The sequence below is a fragment of the Oryza brachyantha genome, chromosome 9, assembly GCF_000231095.2.
Source record: "Oryza brachyantha chromosome 9, ObraRS2, whole genome shotgun sequence".
NCBI classification, from domain to species: Eukaryota; Viridiplantae; Streptophyta; class Magnoliopsida; order Poales; family Poaceae; genus Oryza; species Oryza brachyantha.
Window position 1 is genome coordinate 11,922,397 of NC_023171.2, and position 18,500 is coordinate 11,940,896.

The following is an 18,500-nucleotide window of genomic DNA, read 5'->3' on the forward strand; positions in this document are numbered from 1 at the left end:
GTCCCCTCTCGAACAGTGGGTGTTCGATAGGGTCCCCTCTCAAACAGCAGCAGTTCGACAGGGTGTTAAAATTGCGATTTTGCACAGATAGCCTCTAATCTTACGATTTTTTTATTAAAATAATGTTATTTCTCAAAAAAAAATTCATTGCATGACATCGGCTGGTTCGACCTTTTTGGGGGTTTAATTTGATTGTGGTGCGTGAGGTGATTCTCGTTACTCTCGTAGTCACTAATAAAGTCATACGGAGTACTTTACTTCCTTTTAGATTCCTCCACGCATATATTACGTGCTACTCCAAATAAGAGTCGTAGCCAACCCTCCTAATGCAGGATTCACGTGTCTCTCTCCTATAATTTTTTGGTTCTTGTATCCAAGCTGACTATAAGATTACAGCTTACTGCTCCTCTCTCTCCTCCACATAAGCATTTAGTCAGCTTGTAGTCTGCTATTATACTTGCTCTAACACTTCCCCTTTGAAACAAATGATTTATCAACGAATTTCGTGGGGAAGTCCAATGATATTGTCCCTGTTTATTCCATTGAAGTGAAATAACATGTAGTCTGGTGATTACAGTGAGTTTAAGTCTCCATACGAGCGAATTTTAGATTGGGTATTTGAGCAGCTAAGTTTTCTACTTAAGCTAAATTCCCAAATGTAAAAAGAAAGGGTTGCATATATCCGGTTGGATATATAGACCAGGTAAAACAAACTTCTCTAAACAAAATTTATCCCTTTGAAACAAATGATTGGAGCCTTTTCAAATCCTAAGAAACTCATATGAAATGGTCCAATGCATATATGTTTTTTCGAGAAAATTTATATTACAAAAAATACTACCGCATGTTTATTGTAGAATAAATTTTAAATAATAGAAACGACTATACATTTTGTAACGGAAGGAGCAGTGGCATTTCGGTTGGAGAGGACCTGAATAATTTTCCTGCTACTATACGGGCCGCACAGTATTGGACCGAGAAGGCGCAGTTTCCGCAACAACCCAAACAAGACGGAGAGACGAGCCGTCAGCCCACGCGCGGCACGACGGCCCAGTGGGTCAAGCCCACCAATTCGGGCGGCACCCGCGCGGCGACGCCGCTCGGCTTCGGCCCACCGATGGGTTCAGCCCGTGACGTTCGGATCAAAATGTGTGCCTTGCCAGTGAGTGTGCCCGCAGTAATAAACAGTAAAGTTGACTTCGAGGAACGTACGCACTGCTCCGGTGCACGTTTCTCTGTGACTACTGACCGACTCGCTTGGTTTGAAGCGAATATTTTAGGATTTTCTAACGGTTTTATGCTTTTAGGGGTAGACGTCGTTCTCACTGGTCAGGTTTCGAAGATGTTTATAGAGATAGAATTTACGTGCGTGCGTTCTTAGGAGAGAATATACGTGCGTTAAAAAAGACTGACCGACTCGCTAATAGCACCCGTAGGAGCTTTTATTATTTTTTGGAAGTTTTTTCATTTTAGTTTTTGAAGTAAGATCCCTCTAAACTCATTTTCAAATTGAGACCTTTTGATTATGCTCGGTCAAATAACACCATAATATCACGAGCAGTTAGCGTGATGGTATTGTTCCACCATGTCAGTGAAACTTACATGGACAAAGCTATACTGGCGTGACAATGTTAATTGTTCAGATTTCAATAAGTTCTGAGATACTTTAGTTTGAAATTTTGAAAAGTACACATGTTTAAAAAATAATTTAAAACTCCATCCACATCAGGGATGCAGGCCTACCCCAGTAGAGAAACAAACACATGTTCAAAACCTCGCCCTAGTATATTTAGAGTCAAATGGAGAGCTAAGTAGGGTTAGTAACTAAACAACCCGCGCCAAACCGAAGATCTGAGACATTAATTTCTCACTGGAACAGAATCTCCGAGGGCGCATAAACTAACCGCATGTGAGGAGAAGAGCATACCATGCTCGTTGCACATGGAGACCTCAAATTTCTACGGACACGCCAAAGGCAAGCGAGAATCCTTCAAATTTCAAACTCAAACTACGTGCTCCTGGAAGTCCTACGCGTGAATCTTTCAGCTCGATGGCGGGCGCAACCACTCGCTAATGACGGTTCATCTCCTGATTCTTGTTTATGCCAAGATCGAACAACTCATCAGTCGTAGTAGACTGAACATCTTACTCACATGGATGATGGTGAGCATCAAATGGGCCATGATTTGAAATGAATCATTTCGTACACGGAAGGATTGTTCATCTTTGTTTATTTTTTGTTTGACAAGAAAATGAATTGGGTAGTTGCTTTCGGAATGAATTAGTGAAATGTCATAATCAGACAAATGGTAATGGTGAGAAGAGATGTAGAATGGTAAGAGAAACCCCCCCTTTTTTTCATATTCATTCATCCATCAACAGATGAGTAATTATGAATTATGATCATAATATGATGTAAAGTACTGCAATTCAATCCTAAAAAACATGCCTACTATGTCCAAAAGAATGGCTCTTTTAAATCAATTCAAAATAAAATTAAGTGTGGATCAAGCATGAACAATGTGCTGTTGCAAATTGACTCCCAAGAACTCTCTCTCTCGCTCTCTCTCTGATCACCACAGGAGCATCAAGCTCGCTGCGGCTGCGAGCACCAAGCCATTGACGACGCCGGCGCCGACGGTGTACGCGGCGCTCGTTGAGTCCGCCTTGCCGCTCCCGGCGCCTGCTTTGCCGGACGCCGGGCTGGGGGCAAGGTCGGACGCCCCGGACACCGGCGCCGGAGCGGGCGCCGGCGCGAGCGGCGGGTCCTTGCTGAAGATCTGCATGGGCAGGAGCACCTTGTTGAGCGCGTACACCGCCACCGGCTTGGTGGCGTACACGCTGCTGGAGATCTTGGGCTTGGACCACATGGACTGGACGTAGATGCTGCCCATGTCGTCGGTGAGGTTGAGCGTGTAGGGCGCGCCGGCGAAGGTGTTCACCGGGTTGAGCTCGCTGAGGTTCTTGAACTCGGCGAGGGAGTAGAACTCGGGGAACGCGTGGTACAGCAGCAGCGTCTTGAGCTGGTCGCCGGTGAGGTTGGAGAAGGTGGACTGCTTGATGGCGGCGAACGCCGAGTTCTTGGGGACGAAGATGGTGACGCCCTCCTTGGTCTTGTTCGCCTGGCTCTGGAACGTCTCGATGACGTTCGTCTTCTCCAGGTAGTTGAGGAAGGTGCTGAACGGGCCGGCCACGCTGAGGAGCTCGGCGAGGTCCACGTAGTGCGGCGCCGGCGCCGGCGCGGGCGCCAGGCTCGGGGGAAGTGACACTGGCGCCGGCGCCGGCGGACTCTTCTTCTGAGCCAGTGCCGGAGACGACGACGATAGGAGGACGGCTGCTACGGCGGCCGCAAAGATGGCTGCTTTGAACTCCATTCTCTTCTCCTCTGATCCCCTGAGACCATCCATGAATGTACAGCGATCAGTGCAAGAGATCATTGCAAGATGATGTTTCTTGATCATAAAAACCAAAATGTATTTTTTTCCCCCACTGAGATCTAATCTATCTATAGAGATTTCAGAATAGACATCGATTTCACTTTGGTCTTTGAACTGAACATCTCACTGACATCACGATCACTAGATCTAGTTTAGGTGGTCACATTATAGTAAGTGTGGTAGTGTCACCTACCAAATCTTGACACATGATAAACTGGTTGCTTCAACAGCAAAGAAAAAAAAGATGTCTTTTAGATCTCGGCACGAAGACAAAAAGATAAGAGCCAACTACCAAGCTGAACACTCAAGATCCTACGCCAAACATACGCAACAATCTTCGCTTCGACTTAAAGAAAAAGACATATTATCAGGTGCTACAAAAAAAAATCTGAACTTCTAAAGATCATTCAAGAACTACATACTAAAAAGATCAAATGATACAAACAAGCATAAAATAAAAAGTACGTACATTCAAGAGCTAGTACAACCCCAAGACAATTAACCACAATGAGATGAGAAATATAGAATTTACAACAGGCTAAAAGAACACCAAATTGCATCAAGACATTGCATTTCAAATGCAGGAGAGGATTCAGGGGTGGTACAAACCTGAGCACAGCAGGGGAAGGAGAAGAGGAAGAAGAAGAAGAAGAAGAGAAACGGTGGCAACTGGCCGGCAAGAGTGTTGAGGCTTGAGGGGAGGGGATGCTATATAGAAAGTTTGGTGTTTGTGTGGAAAGGAAGAGAATAAATTATGAGATTCATATGGGGGGTGGCGGCTGTTGCGGCATTGCAGGTCAGTAGGCACCACCACCACCACCGCACCTCCTCAACTATAATGAAAGCTGGCCAGGTATTAGCTGCCCTTTTCTGTCCTAGCTCTCTCTCCTGTTCTTGAGTAAATTGCACTGCTTGTTAGTGTTAGTAGTGCCATTATTATGTGCTTGTAGACTTAATTTTAAGCTTATGTACCTTTTTCTTGCATATCGTGTGCGGATTACCGATACAAAAGTGTACACGGCAGTTTCCATTCAGTTGTTTGATGCATTTTACAGTAATATGGCACTAGCTAGTACGGAGTACTAAGAACAAGTTCAATAGTATAGTCAACTACTAGCTCCAATTCATCTATAGTCAATCTAATAGTTAATTTATATAACAGTTATCTACAAAACATCAATGCATGGTTTCACATGTCATACATACATTTTGTTTTGGAGCTCATATGCAGCTGGCTTATAGTCTGCTATTGTACCTGCTCTAATTATCTCACATTTTCCATATTACATTTGATGTTTGTAATGTCGTGCCTTTTCTTTGTGTATGAAATATGTGAATGATCAGTTGGCGTAAATGAGTATTTTTCACACTCCATAATACTTTTTCCTGGATTGTGTACTGTTTGGCCAAGATACTAGTTTTCTGGTAAACTCCAATTTGTAATTGTGAACTGTTGTATTTCCTGCAAATCTGACTTCTCTAAACCAAGTTGCATGCTTCGGGAGTTCTTATTTGTTCTTGTTCAAAACTGTAAGATGTATGACTAATGTAAAGTTTTTTTTTAATTCACTGTCTGTCACCTAGATCCATTAGACTAAAACAAAATATTTTAGCATATTTTAGCAAGTACAAGGACATGCAGGACACAGAAGATTGCATGGTACTCATAACTAAGGGTGTGCCCTTAGAGCACAGAAATTCCAACTTGAAGTACCATCTGCATTGAAAGGGAATCACCATCTCAGATGGAGCTTAGACCAAGTACTACAAACTACAGAAGACACTGAGTATAGTATTAGAAGTTAACTATCAAGGATATTTCATGGAAGAATCCAATTCAGCCTAGGGCATCATGCATGTGTGGTTTATAAATTTTGACATTGCAACCAATGCTCCATTTCTATCAAGGATTCCCCCAACTTGCATGATACTCAAAGTACTAAGACCAAACTCAATTTTCCCCTTAAAGGAACCAAAACTAGAACTTTTTCGCATGGAAAAATGTCTCAAACAACTGCTATCAGCTAGCCTTTTGCCTTCATAGAGTTCTTTTCCTGATTACTTGTGTACTTGTTTCTTCTAGCTAGTTTAATAGTAAATCTTAGTATCCTCAAGCCCCCCCCCCTCCCAAAAAAAAAAACCACCAGGCTAATAAAATATACTGAAAAGAGGTATATATATAAATTGGATTCGATAATGTGAAATCATAACCGAATGTGCTATTTGAGCTGATTTTGTAGTGTCGGTGAGATGACCACTTGACTCATGTGATGGCCTGATGCAGCTTGTATCTGGTGGGATTAAGCATCTTCCCTTCCATCAAACGTAGAATAATAATTGTCCAGCGGTAGGTAACAACTAGTTAATCATCAGAGAAAGGAAACCTCATTTCTTGAGCTGTCAATGCCAATTAGATTTTAAAGAAAAATCAGATTTCGTACTGCTTCGTCATTTCCAATCAAGTAAAATCCATCGATTACGGAATCGATGGATCTGACAGCACATTGGAATATTCATATATACTCCCTCTGTCTAAAAAATCAATTCTTCGGTTTCCGTGTCTAACGTTTGACCATCTATCTTATTTGAAAATTTTTTAGAAAATTAAAAAAAATTAGTCACACGTAAAGTACTATTTATGATTTATCATCTAATAAAAACAAAAATATCAATCGCAAAAAAAATTTGAATAAGACGAAGACTAAAAAATTATAGATAAAAAGTAAAAAAATGGTTTATTTTGAGACGGAGGGAGTATATCGGTGACTCAGTTAAAAATTACTAGTAGGTCAGAATGTGTGTGTAACAAAATAAAAATTTGTCTACAAAATATCTTCATTACATATAGACAATATCTTCTTGGTTTGTTTGGCAAATGGGTTTGATAAAAGATATCCCATGAAAGGGTATAATTCAATCCTAGCCATACATTCTTTAGATCTCATTTAATCCTAATCACCCCCCTATTTATATTTCCCAATCCTGCATCCATAATCTATTTGTCAAACAAGGCCTCTGTGCATATCCAGCTACATTGAGATTTCTTAATTAGTACATGCCATTGTGGAAATAGAACGTCCAGGAGGGCAAAATTAACTAGACTGATTCAATGAGTTGCATCCAAGATCCAACACCCATTTTTTTCAACTTATTTTTTCTCCATTCCGAGAAACGTGAATATTGGTTAAAATATCACTCTTTCTTCCATTTAAAGTCAATCTGCCAGGAACAGAGCTCTTGTTTCTTCTAGAACTGCAGTAATAAGCAGCGCATAAATCCTTTCAACATTAAACAATCAATGCCTAGTACTACTACTAAATAGCATAAAGTCACCTTCTCCTTTCACTTACTATGACTTTTCTAATGATCTTTAATAGAACAGTTGTTTTTAAGTGGTTGCTGACCTTATGGATCACTTCTAGTTAACCTACCCCCTAAAATCATAGTGTGATGCAGTCCTTGAAAGCTTCACATGTGACCTTCTTTCTCTTTTGACTAATCTCAAAATGTTTAACATCATATTCAGTTTACATTACGGCCATTAGGAGGAGACAAATCACCATACAACTACATCTCCTAAACTATTAATAATTGCCTAAGCATTTTTGTAGCAGGGATGTTTGACTGTTTGTCCACCTGAAACATTATTCCCATCGCACCAAAGAAGAGTACCACATTTGATACGTTTGTTTCATGACTAATTTTACAGTTTTTGAGTAGGTACTATGAGCTACTAAAATTTTAGCGCAAAATTTAGTACCTCCTAATTCTTAGGTACCAAGAGGTACCAATTCTCAAGTACTGTAAAATTGCTCTTGTTTCATATTATATATGGTCAGAAAAATAGATTATATCATTTTTGTGCCATTCCCTGCATCACTGCATGCAGATGACGATGTCTTCAGTATGGCAGGAGACGTCCATGGAGTGCAATAATTGTGGACTAATGACACGATAACCACCGAAATGAACACGAGAAAAGGAGAGGATTGACGTAGGGAGGGGGGAAATGGCTGTCATGAAGCACACGCTTTGCTGGACAAACATCCACATCTGCCGCCATCTTCAACCCAACCAATGCATCCATCCACGCAAAGGAAAATAAAGGCAAATCAGAAGCAATTTTATTTCTCTTGCAAGGCATGCCATGCCATATTGCCATGCCAATGGAGGTCTCTTGCTCACCATAGTTCAGAGCATCAGGGAAGCCTTTTTTTTTTTGGGTCAAACTAGGCCGTGTTGGATATGGGCTTTTGCAGCCTGATTCTCTTTACGCCTTTACAAGCTGCTCTGTTTTTATGGGCTTAAACTTTTTATGTGATAGACTAGGCCGTGTTGGAGATTGGTTTTTGCAGACTATTTCTCTTTAGGCCTTTAGAAATTGCTCTGTTTTCTGTGGGAAAGGGTTCAGTGTTTGTTTCGGAATGCAAAGCCATCTCGGCGACCGAAATTTCAAAACAGAAAAAAAGGAAGAAGAAGAAGAAGAAAATCTCCATCCGTTATAAAATATTTTAAGGCATATTAGACTTTTACACGTACCCCAACATTTTAATTCGACCATTGATTTGAATTCTCAATAACTAAGAATTAACATTATAGAACAGATATTTTTAAATATGCATATAATGATACTATATTTATGACACTAAACACATATTATTAAAATAATCAAGAGTTGATTTTCCTAGTAACAAAGGCCTATTATATTTTAAAACAGAAGAAGTACGTTACAAAAATCAAAATTTTGCTGATTTTGTAAGATTCATTTTTTTCTTGAACCGAAGAACGTTCTTTCAGGACCACCTGTAAAACAAAGAAATCGGTCCAAAAAAAGGAACCCTGTTCATTGCGTTGGGCGCCGTCTCAGCCCCAGGAATAGTATCAGAGGAGTACCAAGTACTCCCTCTATCCCTAAATATTTAACGCCGTTGATTTTTTATACATGTTTCACTATTCATCTTATTCAAAAATTTACTTAATTATTAATTATTTTTATATCATATCGTGTATTGTTAAATATATTTTTATGTATATATAGCTTTATATATTTGACAAAATTATTTAAATAAGACGAATGATCAAACGTATATAAAAAAATCAACGGCGTCAAACATTTAGAGACGGAGGAGGATGTACGTGGCTACAACTTTTTTTTTTTAATAGCAGCAGTATGTGAATGTGAGTAGCATCACAGAAGAAGCTTCTTGAAATCGAGACAGAAACGAAACCAGTGGCGGATCGAAGTGGTGTCTGTCGGCAAGACCAACCAGAGATTGGCACTAGTCTGAGGACCATTCATTTGGTATGGTAAAGTGGGCTGGCACATGACATGCTGCTTATTCGTTCCATGGTATCCTCCGTCTCGGCCAACTTGCTGCTGCTGAATCGGTTGCCGGCCCGGCCACCTTTCCTGAAAAAGTGAAGTCGCCAAACCTGAGATTTACTAATTACTTGGTTTCAGCTGCAAGTATGCAACATCTATAATTGAGAGGCCTAAAAATTTATTACTATATGGTCACATGACGTTGCATTCGCGTGCTAACATAAGCTTAGCGTACGTGCTTTTGACTATACGGTTTTCCAATAATAATAATAATCGAGGAAAAGTTCTGCGGTTCTTCTGCCTCTCCAGCATGACGTACGGCTCCGGCCTCTGCTATTATTATTATTTTTGACTCTTCTCACTTTTAGGACTGTTTAGAGAGCTAGATATTCTATATAAAGCTGTTGACGAGAAGTTAGCTTAGAAGAATCTAGTTTCTAATTTAGTTTTAAAACTTACAGGTATATAGTCTTGAATTCTCTATGAGAATCTAATTATTTAGAAAACCATGGAAGAAGCTTTAGGTGGCACAAGATTAAAAAAAAATCAGTTGGATTTATGTTAGAAAATGACAGGAAATAATAAAATTTTAATGATATAAGCGATATAATAAACTACTATAAAATTAAAAATCTATTTTATAAATATAATTTACTCCCTCCATTTCGTAATGTAAGTCTTTCTGACATTGTCTAGATTCATATAGATACTAATAAATCTAGACACATATATAAAATATATACATTTATCAATCAATGAATTTAAATAAACCTAAAAAAATTGACAATATAAAACGGAGGTAGTAGTAAACTTTCATATATAATTTTTTAAAGAAAAATACATCCGTCGGTAGCTTGGAAAGTAAACACGTAAAAGTCAAATAAAATACTGGGAAAGATCTGGTAGACAAATACGCGGCTCTAGTTTAACCACACAAAGGATCGCGCAGATTCGCCGCGTATCCTCAGTGACATCTCAGTCACCGTCCGTGCCATCGGCGGCGACCAGCCGAACCCGAACCGGCCCGAATCCATGGGCTTCTCTGCTTTATTAACACACGGACACAGCAGCAGCGTATCTCTCCCTCGTGGCGAACAAAAACTTCGCTTACATTTCAAGCGCGTATTAGATTTCTTCACATGGCAAAGCACAACTCGACAACTTTAGCACATCCCCACAGAATATTACTCTCTGGCTGACGCGGCGGGAACACGATAAAATCCTCAGTATAAATAGCGCGCCAACGCCGCGTCGCAGTTGATCAGACCAAACCCAAGAAGAACACAAGAATTCGAAGCTATAGCCCAAGAATTCATTGGGTCGGTGAAGATGAGCGTGGAGATCCTGGACGGGAGGACGGTGGAGAGCTTCGTGGAGGACGAGGGCGCCTTCAACTCCACGGTGGACGACCGGTTCGCGGCGCTGGACGCCGACCGCGACGGCCGGCTGTCCTACGCCGACATGGCTGGGGAGCTGATGTCGCTCCGCGTGCTGGAGACCCACTTTGGCGTCGACAAGGCCGCCATGGGCGCCGACGAGCTCGTGGAGCTGTACCGCGGCCTGTTCGCCCGGTTCGACCGCGACGGCGACGGCGCCGTCGACCGGGAGGAGTTCCGGGCGGAGATGAAGGAGGTGATGCTCGCCGTCGCCAGCGGGCTCGGCTTCCTGCCGGTGCAGATGGTCGTCGAGGAGGGCAGCTTCCTCAAGAGGGCCGTCGAGAGGGAGCTCGCCAAAGCTGCCTAGTCGGCCATGGCGCGAGCTGCACTGCACTGTGTCCGGAAGGGATTCTGGCTACGGAGTGCAGGCGTATCGATCGAGAGATTTTTGTTTGTACTAATTATTCAGCATTTGTACGAGAGTTATCAGTACGCACCATGCCCGATTTGCGTCCTGTTGCTGAATGACAATTCAGCTATGTAACCCGGATGATGATTAATTTTTGTTTGATTTGAATTATTTAGTGTCAACAATTAATAAAATCCTGATCTTATCGATGTCAAAGGAAAGGCAAATACCTGATTTCAGTAAGTTTCCTTGTCAGTTATGAAAAATGCAGATTGTAAAGAAGCGGTGGAACGCACTGAGAAAAAGCGTGTAGCTGGAAAGAAAAAACTTCTGTCTAATAAGAACTTTATCATCAAACTTTAAATATTATTTTCTCCTATATCATTTATTTGATCTATAATTTAATTACATCATTGTAATGGTTACAATAAAATCTTTATAAAAAAATTCATATGATTATATTTTGATTGAGAAAAAAATATTTTCAACATAGTGATGAAAACCCGGACATGGTTTCACCGCTAATATAAAGAATGTTTCATGGTATGTTAAAATATGTTTCATTATATTAACTTGTTTAAACTTAACTGAATCACAGTAGAGATATGTTACTAGAGCTAACACAATTATAACTCATCATCGAGTATTCGTTACAATGCACCTTGTAACACAGCACAGAGTAAAGTGTTATATAGAGTGTTCTTGTAACACATGTCTTTGTGTTACAAAATATAGGTTCTGCCGACGCAGCTAGTAGACGCACTCATGGTGGTACGGCTAAACCGTTGTAGTTGGTCCGACCAGGTACGCGGTGTCCAGGGGAGAGCCTGCCTTGCCCATTCATTGGCTGAGAGCCTCCATTGCCTATTGGCTACCCCCATTCCGTGCTGGCCAGTGGCCACCACCCACGACACAGCCACACGTCGAAAACCCACGGTTTCGGTTGCGCAACACGAAGACGAGATGCATGTGATATGGGACGCGCGTGGCTGCGGGCTGCCGACGCCCCGCGGCTCCGCACATTTCCTCGTCAAATAGGCCCATGTTGCGCGTATCTTGCCAGCCATCAGCCCAGCAACGTTCGCAAACCACTGGCCCAGGCGCCGGCTCGATCGGTGTCTGTTGGCACCGCTGCACTCGCCTTTTCGCCCATGGCATTACTACGCGCGTTCTATTGTAGTGGACGGGTGGACTGACTGGTGGTCTCACACCAACGCCGCCGGCAAAACCAGCTGCTACGTACCGTGCTTTTTGCTCAACCAGTATGTATAAATTGCGTTTACCAGCTTCACGCTCTCGTCAGACCAGAACCAACTGAAAACCTCCTCTGGTAGCTAGAACGGCTAGCTCACAAGTCACAAGGCATTCCATAGTCCATAGAGTCAAGATGAGTGTAGAGATCCTCGACGGCAAGACGGTCCGGAGCTTCGTGGAGGATGAGGGCGCCTTCAACTCCTCCGTCGACGGCCGGTTCGCCGCGCTCGACGCCGACCGCGACGGCCTGCTCTCCTACGCGGAGATGGCCGACGAGCTGATGAGCCTCAGGGTTCTCGACAAGCACTTCGGCGTCGACGAGGCCGCCATGAGCGCCGACGAGCTCGTGGAGCTGTACCGCGGCCTGTTCGCGCAGTTCGACCGCGACGGCAGCGGCGCCGTCGACCTGGAGGAGTTCCGAGCAGAGATGAAGGAGGTGTTGCTCGCCGTCGCCAACGGGCTCGGGTTCCTGCCGGTGCAGATGGTCGTCGAGGAAGGCAGCTTTCTGAAAGTGGCCGTCGACAGGGAGCTGGCCAAAGCTGCTTAAATGTTACCTGAACCGGCGAGCAGATTATTTCTATTCTTGTGTTCTTAATTTGATCATTGTTGGCCTTTGTTCAGATGTAGTTTTCATTGTTACTTGCTCCTTTAAGTGATAGTACAATGGTATCTGCACGTATGGCAGACTCAGAATGTAATTCACAAATCACAAACCAGTTTTGATGAAAAGTATAGTTGATCAGCTCGTGTCTGTCTACTGTCTACCGCGTATTTTGATTGCCATGCTGAGAAGCCGAGAACTAAAGGGCTGGTCGGTATACATTTTTTTTATAACTATTTGGGAGTATAAAGACTAAATTAATGACTATAAAGTAAAAACTACAAATATTAGATGAGGAACTTTTATATTGAATTTTTTTAACATGAAACACACTTTTAAGAGCTCGGAAAAGTGCCCCCCCCCCCTCCCCCAAAAATCCCATCCATAATTTAAGTAGAACGCAGCCTATGCAATCCTCTTTGTCAAGCTGATTCCTCTGTTTCCTATATAGGATGTTTTGAATTTGTAATATTATAACATATTTCATATTGGAAAAATAAAATAAAATATCATATAGCATAAAATAGATGTAATATCTTTTTTAAATATGAATTCCCTCCTTCCATTCTAGTAATACACCCGTGTTGTATATTACAAGAGAGTCATACAACTAATAATAGCCTGCATATTTTCATAGAGTAAATAAACATTATTTTTAGAACAATTTTACTATCTTTAAAAAGATACTAGGAGGTAACACTGTCTTTTGTATAAAATTTAATACCTCTTCTTACCTTATATACTAAAAAGTACCAAATTTTACCTAGAAAACAGTGATACCTCTTCTTACCTTATGTTACCTTTTCAAGAATAAAAAAATACTTTTATTAAAAAAACATATCATTTTTCTTTCTTGTTTTTATGAAATCCATGTTTTTTTAAGCAACTTGGAGCGAGGAACATGATGGACAACTTCGTTTTCAGTAGCAGTGATCCATACAGCACGCAGATCGCACTAGCTGGAAACTCGGGATCGAGCTACTGGTCCGACCGGGTGTATGGGCGCTTTCCCACCGGGTGAGTGGACAGTACCGACGTTGGGTGTCGGCTCCTCTATTTGGTACGGAGTATCTCCACCCAAACGTCAAAAACCCACGGTTTGGGGCTCCATGCGCGCCCGGTGGCTGCCCACTCCGCATATTCCGCGCGTATCCTCGCCCCGCGCTGCGCATTTTAGAGCTGCAACCATCGCGGATTCGCAAACCGTCGGCCCGGCCAGAGCAAATAAACCAACGGAAGCATCGGTTTGGCTCCGTTGCACTTGACTTCGCCCATAGCACCGGCAAAACTCACCAATCCGTATCAATGAATGGTCACACACGCCAATAGAGTAGTAGTGTGGACTAGTAGCAGTACGGTGGTAGCACACCATCGCCCGACTTGCAAAACCAGCTGCTACGTCGACACGTACTTTTTGCTCCGATCAACAGCATCTATAAATTGCAATCACCAGCTTCGAGTTTTTTTTATCAACCAAACAACAACTGAAAACATCCTCGATCTGGTAGCTAGCTCAAAAGGTAAAGAAGACATCCTAGATTTTGAGTGGTCAAGATGAGCGTGGAGATCCTCGACGGCAAGACGGTCCGGAGCTTCGTGGAGGACGAGGGCGCCTTCAACTCCTCCGTCGACGGCCGGTTCGCCGCGCTCGACACCAACCGCGACGGGCTGCTCTCCTACGCGGAGATGGCCAAGGAGCTGATGAGCCTCCGTGTTCTCGAGAAGCACTATGGCGTCGACGAGGCCGCCATGAGCGACGACGAGCTCGTGGAGCTGTACCACGGCCTGTTCGCGCGGTTCGACCGCGACGGCAATGGCACGGTGGACCTGGAGGAGTTCCGGGCCGAGATGAAGGAGGTGTTGCTCGCCGTCGCCAACGGGCTCGGCTTCCTGCCGGTGCAGATGGTCGTCGAGGAAGGCAGCTTCCTCAAGGTGGCCGTCGACAGAGAGCTGGCCAAAGCTGCTTAAATATTTACCTATCCATCGGCGAGAAAATTAATTTTCATACACCTCCGATTGTAATGGTTATTCTTGTGTTCTTAATTTGATCGTTGTCGGCCTTTGTTCAGCTATAGTCTTCTCATTGTTACCCCTCTTATAAGAGGGGTGGCAGCAATGGACCAAAACCTATAGGTTATTTCACAATCCTACTTAATTTTTTTTAAAAAAATAGCTCAAACCTCTGTATAATTTTATTTTTAATCTATTTTAAATCCGATCTTTAAATTTTATAGGTAAAATGGTTGAGCTCATTATAACCCTTACCTATAGGTGATACAATTATACTGCAAGTATGGCAGAATGTCACAGTGTTTCGATGAAAAAGAACTAGTTAAACTCGCGTGTCTACTGCGAGAACAAGTGTGCTCAAACTCTCGATGGACTTGTCTCCGAGTTATTTTTAAATATAGCAAAATACATTCATGCGTTGCTCAGATTGGACAAGAGCGGGGTAAACGCGGCGCGCGACGAGCCACCATCCTTCCAGACCATGCATGGCCGCGCCATCGCTGTGCGCCTTGACGCGCTCCCCGAGCTCCCTCCCTTGCCCGGACTCCATGACCAGCCTCACCTTGGCCTCCACCTCCTCCGCCGTCGTCACCAGCCCTTGCAGCCACCCCTCCATCTCCACGCCCACGCCCATCTCCTCCACCATGAGCACCTTGTTGATCCTCTGCTCCATGTACAGCGGGCAGCACAGCATCGGCACGTCCGCGGTACGTGATCCCTTCCAGAGCAGAGTTCCACCCACCCACAGTGCGTCGCAAACGCGTCGGTGGCCCGGTGGCGGAGGATGTCCGGTTGAGGCGCCCAGATGTTCACGACGTTCGAGGCCGCGGCCGCTGGTTCTCTCCGAGAAGCCCTCCGGTAGGTGCGCGTCGAGGTCTTCTGTGCTAGCGCCGCCCCGAACCACCCACAGAAAGTTGTGTCAGGACCTGTCGAGGCCGCACGGCGTACAGCGGCGGAAGCATCAGGTCACCGGGGAGGCTGCAGCGCGGGTCGGCGAGCGCTCGCTCCTCCAGCGAGTCAGCGACACGAACGTGTTGATCAGGATTCCGCCATCTTCTCGCTCGCCGGGTGTCCGAGTATGTCCGTCACGTTAGAAGCCGGCATGGGTGGAACGCCCAAGAGCTCTACAACACCACTACCTCCTCCCAGATTCTTGAATCCTGCACACAAAGCACCAAGGTGTACTCTCTAGTCACATCAAGTGCTTTTACGGTACCTTGCACTAATGAAGAAGTAGTGTAGTATGTTGAGATCTAACCGTTAATTTTGAAGGTATTCTGGATATTTTATTAAAGCATTGATAGGGACTATTTTGACTGATGTAAATCTATTGTTGCGGATCTAGCAATTTGGCGATAGAACTGTCATTCTCTCAACTAGATTAGTCATGCCGGTGGGAACACTACTTCTCGTTCTCATAGCTCGTGTTACTTAGAACAAACACATCAAACCTAGATTTACGTACAAATCTGATGAACTTGTTCAGTTGTTCAATTGATTCAGATCATATATTTGCGTGCGTGCATATCCTTGTCGAGTGTACGCCTATGTAAAAGCAAGAAAACAGAAAATATTTCATGGATGAATATTGTCTATGCATGCATGCACGCACTGGGAACTCAAACGATCCTTTGAGCATCCCAACAGCTCATCTAAATTTGATCATCCATATCTTTATTTGGATGATCATTTAAACTAGTTTCATCATTCACATCTTTATGTATTTCACTAGATCATCATATGTGACATCCTTTATATCTCTTTAGAGGATGGAGAGATTATCCAAATATGAAGGTTCTTCCTCCTAATATGGATGGCATCTAAAAATAGATGATAGGATAATCATTACGTTGGAGCTCAATTTGTAGTCTTCATTATTTATTTTTAGAATAGAGGATTGGATAAATGAGCTGTGAGGATATTCCGCTCCTACAAATTATATGCATGGACTAGCCATGTATTAGGAGCACTCCCACCTGCCGTCCGATAATCACCTCAACAAAATACAAGAAATCACTTCTTGCCCACAAACTTTATTTCCAATTCTACCCTTCCACCAATTTACTACACATATATTTGGGTGTAGTATAAATGATCATGATACGTTCGATCGAAACAAATGGATGGTTCATATACATTCAAAAGGTATCTTAAAAAACTCCTTTTTTTAAAAGTAAAATTTTACCGTTCTTGCGTTATATTTTTATGTTATAAATTTAGGATTTACTTCGGTCCAATAAAAATAATAAAAAGTAACTCGAGACACTGGTACCTCGCGGTACCAAATCATTTCTGATCGTTGGATCTAGCACTACACATTCTACTCAGTTAGATTTAATGGTAAGAAATAATTTGGTATCTCGAGGTATTTTTTGTTTAACGGGAGCAGATCTCAATAAATTTAGTACATGATTGAATTGACGAGTAAAATTCCAAACCCATATCTATAACCGTTGGACATGAGTATACCTGGTGGCTACCGAATGTCGTCGACAGGGAACTGGCTCAAGCTGCTTAAATATAACCTGAACCGGCGAGCAAAGTAATTTGATTGTTTTTTTTCTGGCTTTGTTGAGTGCTACTATTTCTGTATTAAAATAAGTTTATTTTTCAGTTTATGGATACAATGTTTTGACTCTTCGTCTTATTTAAAAAATTTTCGATTAATATTTTTATTGTTACTATATGATAAAATAATAATAGTACTTTATGCGTGACTATTTTTTTAATTTTTATATAAAATTTTCTAAATAAGATAAATGGTCAAATGTTGGACATAGAAATCAAATAATAAAGTTATTATAAGACGGATTTTAGTATATTTGCTACCTTCAGTGAGAAACTGACAATCTGACATCATCTGTGCGTATGGCAGAACGTCATAATGTTATTAACAATTCACAAACCAGTTTTAATCACGAGAACTAGCTGAGCTTAATTATGTATGTCTACTACCAGTTTTGGTGTTTTTAAACGTCACGTTAACAAACAACAGAGCAATCAATCAATCTATCGAAGGGTTTACTGACTTGCTCGATGGACCGAGATCTGGACCATAGGTGACGTTTGAGCCCATGACTCAATCTCATCAGTTTCATAGAATTTTTCAAAATTCTATCAGACGGGTTTTCAAAGCTTCTTGCGTAAAACTATAATCTTGCAAGTGAATTCTGTTATTATGATTTTGCTAAACCCAGAAAAGCTGCAAGAGAAGGATGTAATTTTTCCTGTGGATTTTTGTTGATATAAACTTTGTCCGGTTCAGAATCCATATAAGAAAGCTATACTCGAAATGTTACATTTTTTAATAATGCTTTTGGACATGTCTATTTATAAAATTTCTTTGCGAAAGAAAAGCTAAAAAAGTGAAAAATTCACATGTTATTGGGCTAAAGGTTGGTCGGCTAAGAAGTTTTTCTTCTCTTTACCAAATACGGAGTATATCTACTTGGGCCTTTGGAGCGATAATTTTTTATAGTTCGGGGACCACCCGTACTAGAGATGGCAACACGAAATTTTTCGTCGGGTTTTACGTGCCCATACCTATCTCCGGGAGTTAAAATTTTCCCCGTCACCATCCCCGTAAATTGCAACGAGTAAACAATTTCTGAGGAATTAATCCCCGTGGGTTTTCCGTCCTCGCTTAAACGATATAGTATACATCTCAAAGCATATATATAATCCATATTTTGTATCAATATAAATAAATATATTTTCATTAATCCATATTATAAAAATATAAATTTTATTATTAAATATAACAATGAATATAATCTCATCACATGAAAAAAATAAACTTAAAACTCATATATTTCTATTAATCGGGTCTCCACGGGAAACGGAGACAGGGGACTAAATACCATACATGCCCCCGCAAGACCCGACGAAAACGTGTTTTCCTTCATTTAATTTCCCGCGGGGAACCAATAAAAACCACCTCTGTTCCCTAATAGGGGAATTCCCCGCGGGGAAACGGGTAACGGGGCCATTGTCATCTCAAACCCGTACCAACCCGTGATCAGCCCCAGGGTTGCCCATGGCCCATGGGAGACACGTACTGGATAGTGGTGACATGGGTGCACCGGCCTCC

General features: G+C 42.3%; 4 protein-coding genes and 1 pseudogene across 4 annotated transcripts; 3 read left to right on the plus strand and 2 right to left on the minus strand.

Annotated features, from left to right (window-relative positions):
- Nucleotides 1–2,333: 2,333 nt before the first annotated feature.
- LOC102706124 (fasciclin-like arabinogalactan protein 7) lies at nt 2,334–4,283 on the minus strand. The gene is made up of 2 exons (XM_015841047.2): nt 4,047–4,283; nt 2,334–3,393 (listed from the first exon to the last, which is right to left on the minus strand). The coding sequence occupies exon 2, from the start codon at nt 3,372–3,374 to the stop codon at nt 2,574–2,576; it is 801 nt and encodes a 266-aa protein (XP_015696533.2). The 5' UTR covers nt 3,375–3,393; nt 4,047–4,283; the 3' UTR covers nt 2,334–2,573.
- Nucleotides 4,284–9,869: 5,586 nt separating this feature from the next.
- LOC102706403 lies at nt 9,870–10,788 on the plus strand. Its single transcript, XM_006660692.3, has one exon. It carries the CDS (start codon nt 10,090–10,092, stop codon nt 10,501–10,503), a length of 414 nt encoding a protein of 137 aa, XP_006660755.1. The 5' UTR covers nt 9,870–10,089; the 3' UTR covers nt 10,504–10,788.
- Nucleotides 10,789–11,932: 1,144 nt separating this feature from the next.
- On the plus strand, nt 11,933–12,502 carry LOC102706679. Its single transcript, XM_006660693.2, has one exon. The coding sequence runs from the start codon at nt 11,933–11,935 to the stop codon at nt 12,344–12,346; it is 414 nt and encodes a 137-aa protein (XP_006660756.1). The 3' UTR covers nt 12,347–12,502.
- A 1,389-nt stretch (nt 12,503–13,891) lies between these two features.
- Nucleotides 13,892–14,543, plus strand: LOC102706962. Its single transcript, XM_006660694.2, has one exon. It carries the CDS (start codon nt 13,955–13,957, stop codon nt 14,366–14,368), a length of 414 nt encoding a protein of 137 aa, XP_006660757.1. The 5' UTR covers nt 13,892–13,954; the 3' UTR covers nt 14,369–14,543.
- Nucleotides 14,544–14,821: 278 nt separating this feature from the next.
- On the minus strand, nt 14,822–16,049 carry LOC102702316 (annotated as a pseudogene).
- Nucleotides 16,050–18,500: the final 2,451 nt, after the last annotated feature.

What these genes read in the sequence shown, in the direction of transcription:
- LOC102706124 (XM_015841047.2), bottom strand. Translation starts at nt 3,374, where the DNA reads ATGGAGTTCAAAGCAGCCATCTTTGCGGCCGCCGTAGCAGCCGTCCTC.
- LOC102706403 (XM_006660692.3), top strand. Translation starts at nt 10,090, where the DNA reads ATGAGCGTGGAGATCCTGGACGGGAGGACGGTGGAGAGCTTCGTGGAG.
- LOC102706679 (XM_006660693.2), top strand. Translation starts at nt 11,933, where the DNA reads ATGAGTGTAGAGATCCTCGACGGCAAGACGGTCCGGAGCTTCGTGGAG.
- LOC102706962 (XM_006660694.2), top strand. Translation starts at nt 13,955, where the DNA reads ATGAGCGTGGAGATCCTCGACGGCAAGACGGTCCGGAGCTTCGTGGAG.